This window comes from Microchirus variegatus, assembly GCF_963457635.1.
Source record: "Microchirus variegatus genome assembly, chromosome: 21".
Classification (NCBI taxonomy): Eukaryota; Metazoa; Chordata; class Actinopteri; order Pleuronectiformes; family Soleidae; genus Microchirus; species Microchirus variegatus.
Window position 1 is genome coordinate 17,663,115 of NC_139822.1, and position 8,894 is coordinate 17,672,008.

General features: G+C 40.5%; 1 protein-coding gene across 1 annotated transcript in view; it reads right to left on the bottom strand.

Annotated features, from left to right (window-relative positions):
* The window catches only part of tafa1b (TAFA chemokine like family member 1b), a gene marked incomplete at both ends in the record, with an annotated part of 177,045 nt that extends 168,924 nt beyond the window's left edge, over positions 1-8,121 (bottom strand). Inside the window, one exon of the mRNA XM_083907745.1 lies at positions 7,998-8,121. Within this exon, the coding sequence (XP_083763871.1) occupies positions 7,998-8,121 (124 nt within the window). The remainder of the gene's footprint in view (positions 1-7,997) is intronic.
* Positions 8,122-8,894: the final 773 nt, after the last annotated feature.

The window sequence follows — 8,894 nt, forward strand, 5'->3', positions numbered from 1 at the left end:
TAAAATGTAGAACGGCTCACTATTTGGCAATCAGTCTGTTAGTGGATTTGTAGAACAGCTCATTATTTGGCAGTCAGTCACTTGGTAAATATGTAGAACAGCTCACTATTTGGCAGTCAGTCTGTTAGTGGATTTGTGGAACAGTCCATTATGTTGCAGTAAGTCACTTGGTAAATATGTAGAACAGCTCACTATTTGGCAGTAAGTCTGTTAGTGGATTTGTGGAACAGTCCATTATGTGACTGTCAGTCACTTGGTAAATATGTAGAACAGCTCATTATTTGGCAGTCAGTCACTTGGTTAATATGTAGAACAGCTCACTATTTGGCAGTCAGTCACTTGGTTAATATGTAGAACAGCTCACTATTTTGCAGTAAGTCTGTTAGTGGATTTGTGGAACAGTCCATTATGTGGCAGTCAGTCACTTGGTTAATATGCAGAACAGCGCATTATATGATTTATTAAGATATAGAACATAACATAACCAGTGTTATTTGGCTTCAGGGCGATTTAATAACATCGTAGCTTAAATATCGGGATGGTATCGCGCAGAGACTTTGGCTTCAGGACCTGGACCCGAAAAAGACTTGTTCAGTAATCCATCAAACAACTTCTTCTGTCGCCCACTTTTACTACAAGAAAAGCATGATTGAGACGTAATCCATTTGACTGACTTGTAATTTAATTGAATATTCTTTCACCGCGAGTCCTCGCACTAATTAGTCCCAGCCGTCAAATGTGGATGTAAATAAAGATTTAATTCAATTTCATTTAATTTAATTTAATGGCAAAACACAAGTGCAGAGCACTGACAGTATTGTTCCTGTCGACAGTGTGGACGGATGTGTCATCCATAATGTGAAAGCTTACACCTCCACATAAGAAGAAGAAGAGGAAAATAGACGACTTCACAAGTTTTGAAGATGACTGTGCTTAAAAAGTTTCAATCTGACGTGGAAATTACAGTCACGGCTTCTAAATCTGTGCGGATTTCACAATAAAAGCACTTTTTTTCCACTATTTTTCCAGTTCCCTGATGCACACAGCTTCACACTGACGAGGAGCATTGACAGTATTTAAATATATATTTGCGCGATAACGTTCAAAGACTTAGCCGAGCAGCAGCAGCAGCAGCAGCTAGCGCAGCAGGTTTGACGCCTGTGTGAACAACAGCGCCGCGTGAGACGCTGCACGTCAGCCGAGCAGCCGTCACTCACCGAGCTCAGGAAACGCAAAGTTTGAAAAAGGTGGGAACGAAAACTGTGAGTTTGATCAGTTTTGTGAACCATCGTTTATACCTAAAAATTGACCTCCATCTTGGTTTAATGGTTAAAAAGTGGACAGCAAGTACTATATGTCAGTTCACACCCAAGTGGACAAATATGGAGTGGGTTCTTCCATTTCTTAACTTGGACAAAACAAACTTTCACAGGTTTACTGAAATGTATTTATTTATGTACACTTATTAGAAATAAGGGTTCCAAAATTGTCCTTCTACAAGGGCTGAGGTTCTACATGGAACCATTTGCTTCTGAAAAACCCTTACCCCCGAAGAAAGGGGTCTTCAAGAGTTCTTGGTAACTCTAATGGTTCCAGGAACCCTTTAAAACCCCTTTCCTGACTAAAGGGTTTTAAAAGGGTTCTTGGTGGAACCCTCCAAAAGGGTTCCAGGTGGAGCCAAATATTTACACTAACAGTTCAAATGTTAATTAAAGGGCGAGGGAAGCCATTTTTAATGTCAGATATTGACAGGGCAATTCATTATTATTTCATCCATGATTATATTTACTATTAACCCTAGAACACCATTGCCAGGTGGTTTTCAGGAAATAAATATATGTGATTTTCATGAAAACCAATTTTTTTGAAATTTTTTGTTCCCAAATTCCTAATTTTCCAGTAATTTTGGAGCATTTTTATATTTGTTCCCTCGTGATGCTTTTCTTTCATTTTGTCAGACATGACACAGTTTAAAATAAAAGAACACTACTCAAATTTGTCATGTATTTTCATGTTTTGATATATTTTGATGACATGTACTTTTTTGTTCTAGGCTTAAAACAAGCTCTCAGCCTCTTAAATGTACTGATTTTCGAGTTTATTTGCTTTATATAACAACAAAAATCATTAAAAGACTAATTTTGCTTTGTTGACAATTGAGAAAAATCATCATTACAACAATTTTTTTGCCTTTTTTTGGACAGCAAAACAAACTCAAATCATGGAGAAAACGATCTGTAGATGAATAGATTCCGGTGGAAAGTGGCACCTTCGCAGCGCCCGCGTCCACGTGCAATCTGATCGGCGAGGACGGGCGGATGCTAATGCCATCATAACAACACAAAGCGAGTGTTGTCATATTCAGAGCGTCCCTCCGGGCATTGATACACGATCCACACCGAGAACAAGGGTAAACCAATCCAGCGCCGGGGGCTAAATTATCGACGATACTGTACTACAGTGAGTAGACGTCGCATTAGGGAGCGCTTTGGTTTTTTTTGTTGTTTTTTTTTTAGCGATAGCAGACGCAGCAGTGTACTGACACTTGAGTCGTGATGGAGCTCCGTGCTCCGCGCTGTCAACGGTGGCCTGGTTTGTGTGGACTGGAGTTTGGCAGGTACGGCCCTGTGTGTGTGTGTGTGTGTGTGTGTGTCATGTCACATCCAGCTCATCTGTCAGTGTAGTGGATTATTCCTTGAGATACCAGAATTGGCTGCCCAGAATCAGGCCGCCATCAATCTTCAGCCACATGAGCTGGAGGGGGTTGGGGGGTTGGGACGCAGAGGCTCTGGGGGGGGGGGGGGCCCGGCGCCGCTTCCTGGAGCAGCCGACGAAGCAGTCGGGACGCTCAATTACTCAATCTCCGCCTCCGCTGCTGACGACTGCGATTTGTCACGGAAACGTTAAATAAAAATACAGTGACTGTTTTTTTTTTTTTCTGTCAGCTCACAGTTTGAGGCAGATGAGGATTAAATCTGAGCGTAAAAAATCCAACACGACCTTCAACACTGACTGCATGTAAGGACATGGTTTTGTAGAAAATCCTGCAGATTACAAATGATATCTCAATATATGCAATATATCCCTGTATATGTCAATCTAGCGCTTGTTTCTTGACAATCGTGTATAAATACAACAATAAATACACAAAAATAAAATTGATTTTTGAGATCTTTGTCTTTTTAATGTTCAATTAAAGATTTATTTACAATGAAATGACCTATAAATGTGGTTAAATTCTGCTGCGACGCAAATAATATGACTTTAAATTGAACAACTGAGTTAGTTAAAACTAAGTTTTTTTGCCTTAAATGTATATAAATGTAACATTTTTATTTGATTACAACTTGAATTGTGATACTACTACTATACAGTATGTATTTTTCTAATTAGCACTGACTACATAACAATAAGAAATGATCAAATAAATCTAATTTGCATCATCACAATTTGTGTTTAAATCTAAGAGGATGTCACAATATTGATATAATAACATATTGATCAATATTTTGCACTTTTAAAATACAAATACCTTGATTTTTGAGATACCGGGTGTGTTTCTTTGTCTTTTTATTGTTTAATTAAGGATTTATTTACAATAAAATGACCTATAAATGTGATTAAATTCTGCTATGATGCAAATAATGACTTTAAATTGTACATTTATATCAATTTCACGTATTTTAAAAAAGTTTTGCTTTGATTACAACTTGATTTGTGATATATTTTTACTATATCCACTCTTATTGATTTAAAAAATTTGCATTGTCACAATTTGTACTAAATTTGAAATGTTAAGCCCATATTTAATATCCCTTAATATTATAATATTTGACTAAATTCCTCATTAGCAGCACTGCAACACTCTTTAAAATAGGGAAAATACATCATCACTGATGTCAAATCTAAGAGGCTGTCACAATATTGATATAATCGTTTAATAATCAATATTTTGCCCACTTTACTTTAGTTGTAAAATCAGCCCATTTTAAACTCAAGCACCTTTAAAACAACACAATACGTCGTAATTCAACACTTTCATCATCTCATGGAGACAAAAATGTGATTACAGTGAACAACAATGCACGGATAATAAAACAAAACAAAAAAACTGTGGATTGTTTCACGTGGTGAGACGTCTCGGATTTACCCGCCCTCCCCGTCCTACACAGCCGAGTCTATTTATATCTGAGGTTCTCTGGCCTCGGTGAAACCAGAGAGCTTCTCAAATTATAAAATCAATTCTAATTCAAATATTCATCATACCATTTCACTTCTGAGAGAGCAGTTCTGGTTAAATCAGTTAAACGCCACTCGGCGGCTGAGTAAGATTGATGTCGGCCTAATCCTCCTCCTCCTCGAAAAATGAAAAAATATAACGTGACGTACAGTAAATTGTACAGTCGGCGAGGAAAATACAGCAGAGTGTGAGTTTTTTTCTAAGCGCCCTCCCTCTTGTCAAATATCGTAAAATATCCCATTAAAACATGACTGTCAGCACCAATCATAGCTGTCATACATCACAGCTTGTTTAATTAAAAAAAAAAGAGTTCTCCAGCGAGCTCGAGTAACAGCGTGAATGCAGCGAGTATTAAATTATATTATGATTATATCGGAGTGTTGTTGAACAAGACGGAGGGAGGCGTCACGCTGTTTCACCTTCCCCCCACCTAACTTTAATATGCACAAATATACTTTTATTAACCTCACAAACTCAGAGGAGACAAAGCTTTGCGGGCCCAGATGTGTTCCCTGGTACCCCCCAAAACCCTTGTGGATCTAGACCAGGGGTTTTCAAAGTTTTGATACCTGAGGGCCAATTTAGGAACCCAGCATTGGACTGAGGGCCGCCAAAGGGAAAAAAGAAATCCCATTTGTAATAACTATGGCGTCCAAAATTTGACAAAATCGACATACTATACTACGTTGTCCAAAATGTGACAATTTTTTTGAAAAAAAAATTTGGTGCAAAATTTGACAAAAACTTCATACTATACTGTCACTCTAGAGTATGTAGAAATGTGGGTCATAGAAATGTCCTAGGGTGGCCCTTTTTGTCCGTGAACACCAAAGGTGTGATTGAGTTGAATAAATGACTCAAAACTCTATAAAAGTTGTCAGCAGCTTGTTTTTAGCTTCACATGCTAAGATGCTAATGCTTTGGCGGAGTTGGAAAATGGGTCAAATAAGACCGAACACTGGGGGAAGGTTCATTTTAATCCATTATCGTAAAAAACATTAAAAAGTGTACGCAGTCTTCCAAGACTGGCAAAACGAACCTGTGTTGGAACTGGAATTTCACAAAACGAAATTAGACATAATTTCCAAAAATTGACATCACCATCTCTTCTATCGAAGAGGAGGTAAAAACGAGTGATTTGAGATCATTTACGCTCCAGGAAAATTTCTCATTTGCGATCAGTTGAAGCTAAATTTTCCTCAAAGACCAGCGGGAAGACAACGTGTCCTTTTCGTATACAGTCGTACATTAGCTCCAGAGTCCTTGACAAGTTGCTAAAAAATGCTACGCCACTACAGCGTCAGTGAGTAAAGTGCTTTGAGAGCGTGCCGCTGCATACGTTCCGATCCCAGCGTGGCGTGAGAGCCGATCCGTCTGAAAACATCTACAAGAACCATGTGCCGTGACTGGAGAGCTACACTTGTGGTGGTTAGAGGTGGAGAGGCCGGGGGGGGAGGGGGATGATGGTGGACTATTCTTTCTCCCCCTACTTCATCATTTCCGTTGGGACGGCTGCATTATTCAGAGGACACTTACTGAGCTTTGCACTTTCCTCGTACTCTGAGCACGACTCGCTAACCGGTCAAATAATGAAAGGAGAGGAGAGACAAAAACAAAAAAAAAGCAAACAAGACCAAGCTTTTAAAAAATTCACTCCCAGGCTCTCGGTCGCTCTTGTTCCAATTAAAGGGAACTCGTTGTACGGTTCTAGCACGGCTCAGATCGGTTTGTTTTTGCTGCTGGTGCGAGGTTCCTGAGCCTATACTAAAATGTGACGTCAACAGGAGCGAGACATCCGGCACAAGACTCAAACCCAAACAGATCAGTTAAAAAGACTTTAAAATCCCTGAAAACATTACGTTAATCTCCGACATTTAGCAAAGCAAACGTCTAAAATCGGCGAACGTGAGCCCGAATCACGACCCAACGTTCGGCGGTATTTCCGTTCAGTGAACTGTACCGAACGATTCTTTTTAATCGACTGATTCTTACGATTCAGTTACACCCAAAAACAACTGCTTTACAGGTCCCTAGATCAGGGGTGTCAAACATACGTAAATGGTAAATTTAGGCATAATATTGTTGAAATTGCACACAAATGTCATGTTTTGTGAAAAAGATACTTCATTAAATGTAGTTCTTGTTGTTCATAAGTTATTATGCTATTATTTTACTGGTCCGGCCCACTTGAGATCAAACGGTGCTGTATGTGGCCCCTGAAGAAAAAAATTAGCTTGACATCCTTGTCACGTCACGGCAGTTTTTCCACCTAGCAGTTAGCCGTCGCTACGAAGACCCCGCCCACTTTGAGGAGGAGCTACGAAGTCACGGAAAAACGACGTGATGCCAAAAAACTTGTAGGGTTTGAGCGAGAACCGTATCGTGGAAAAGTGGCATTTGAGAACATTTGAGAACTTTCTATGATAGCTTTGATTTTTCTTTTTCTGCTCCTGCTGTGTTTCAATTATTATCCTTTAGCTCACACACACACACAGAACGAACGATAGCATCAGACTTTCACGGCTGCTTTGCTTCCGCGGTTCAGCATGGGAGTCACAATCACTGTTAAAGAGAAAAAGCTTAAAGAAAGCCATTGCTTTGCTTTTACTCTAAAAAAACGTTGCACTCCCACATACACCGTTAGCGACACTTGCTAAGCTTTCCTATAATCAGAGAATTAGCATCTGCCCTCCCCTCGCCTCTCTGCCCCGACAGAGCACGAGGCATCCAGTTTAATTGCACGACGTTTTTTTACGAAAAACATAATTGTCATTTTCATCTCAGCCACAGTGATCAAAGCTCCCTTGGTAACCAAGAACAGTCACTGACACTTTTTGTTTTTCTTGTTTTTTTGATACTCCTGAAAGTCTGCCAGCAAAAAATCAGGGTTGTAATTGTCCAGAATTCACACAGAAATCATATCCTGATACCTGCTCACTCGCATAGATTTGGACAGGAATTAAAAAAAAAAAACAAGCTCAAACCTGCAGAAGAACAAGGGCTGGGCAATAATCCAATAACAAAAAGGTGTCAATATATAATCACCACTTTATTAGGTACACTTCTTTAACCCTTTACAGCACACATTTTAAAATGTGGAGGATTGGATTTGTTGGAAAACAGAATATTTGTTATTTTCATGTAGAAAATCAACGTCCATGAACGCCTTCCCCCATGAAAAGAGTACATGTGAGAATATATACAAGGAACATCTCTGTCCTGCATGTTTTAGATGTTTCCCCAGCTCCACCCCATCATTAGTTCATGAAATATAACCATAGATAGTAGGAGAAGGCACAAAGAGAGTGTACTTTTTGCCTTTTGGAGCTGCATCAGTAAAGGGTTAATGCAAGTGTCTAATAAAGCAATCGCATGTAGACAAAACATCAAAAATATCAAATATCCAGTGAGCAGATGTTCATTTAAGGGGGAGAGAATACCTTCAGTGGAGAATGACCAGGCTGGTTTTAAATATAGAAAGTATATCAAATAACCACTGACTATGCACAACATGTAGAGCCTTGAATGAAGCAGCTCCTGATCCTAAGATGTTTCCAGTTCCTAATAAAGTGGCAGGCGATTAAGGAGGAAAATTAATCAATACTGATTGATTGGAACATTATTGGAATATAACGCCCAACCCTACTGTGTATACACCACACTTCACCGTGTCACGTGATTCTGACTGAAAATAAAGCTCAGAATCCAAACACGTCTTGCACTCGTTTTGCCGTGAAGCTGCGGCAGCGTCACTTACCCAGGGTGAGGATGTCTGTGCGGCCGGGCCGGGCCACGTGGTGCTGCTGGATGGTCTGGTACAGAGTGGCCTGGCACAGCAGCAGGAAGCCGAGGCTAATCCACATGGCCAACAACCAGGACATGGTGAGGCGGAGTCTGCGGGGACGGACGACACAACATCGGTTAATTAAGCGTGTTTTTAACGAAGGACGGTAAACGTGTCAAGCCTGTCCTGAACCAATAATCTCACGGCATGATTTAATAACGTGACTTCGGAATGTAAACAAGCATGGAGGCCGACGGAACCGTATCTTGTGCAAGTTACGGTTCCCAACAAAAGTATATTGGAATCAATTTTAATCCCGAGAAAGCACTAGACTAGAAGCAGGACCACACAGTTTCAGGGATTTGGGATCTCACAGAAACTCGCAGCACGATTCAATGACGCGACTTCAGAATGTAAACAAACATGGAAGCCGACGGAACCGTAACTTGTACAAGTTACGGCTCCAAACGAAAGTACGCAACGTCCGTTTCCCGCTCGCCTCGCTCTCATTGGTTATCGCGGTGTTTTCCGCTCACGCCGCCTAATCTGTTCAGTCGTAGACATCAATTCTACCGCTTTATCCTCACAAGGGTTCGAAACCCTGGGTTTTCTTACTGCAAATGCAAGAGTGCAAGCCGCTACACCAGCAGCGTGGCCCTGTCGTAAATATCAAACATTAATGTTTAATGCTAAGTCATTTGAAATCGGTTAGCCTCTCATGCGTCCGATAATCCCTCAGGCTACAGGATAATTTGGCCTCGTCATCAGACTAAAAACCCGGATGACGCGCACGATTGTCGTGTCCTCTGGTGTAGGGGGCGGGGCTTAATAGAGACTGACACCTCCTTCGGTCGGTGGAAAGTGTTTACG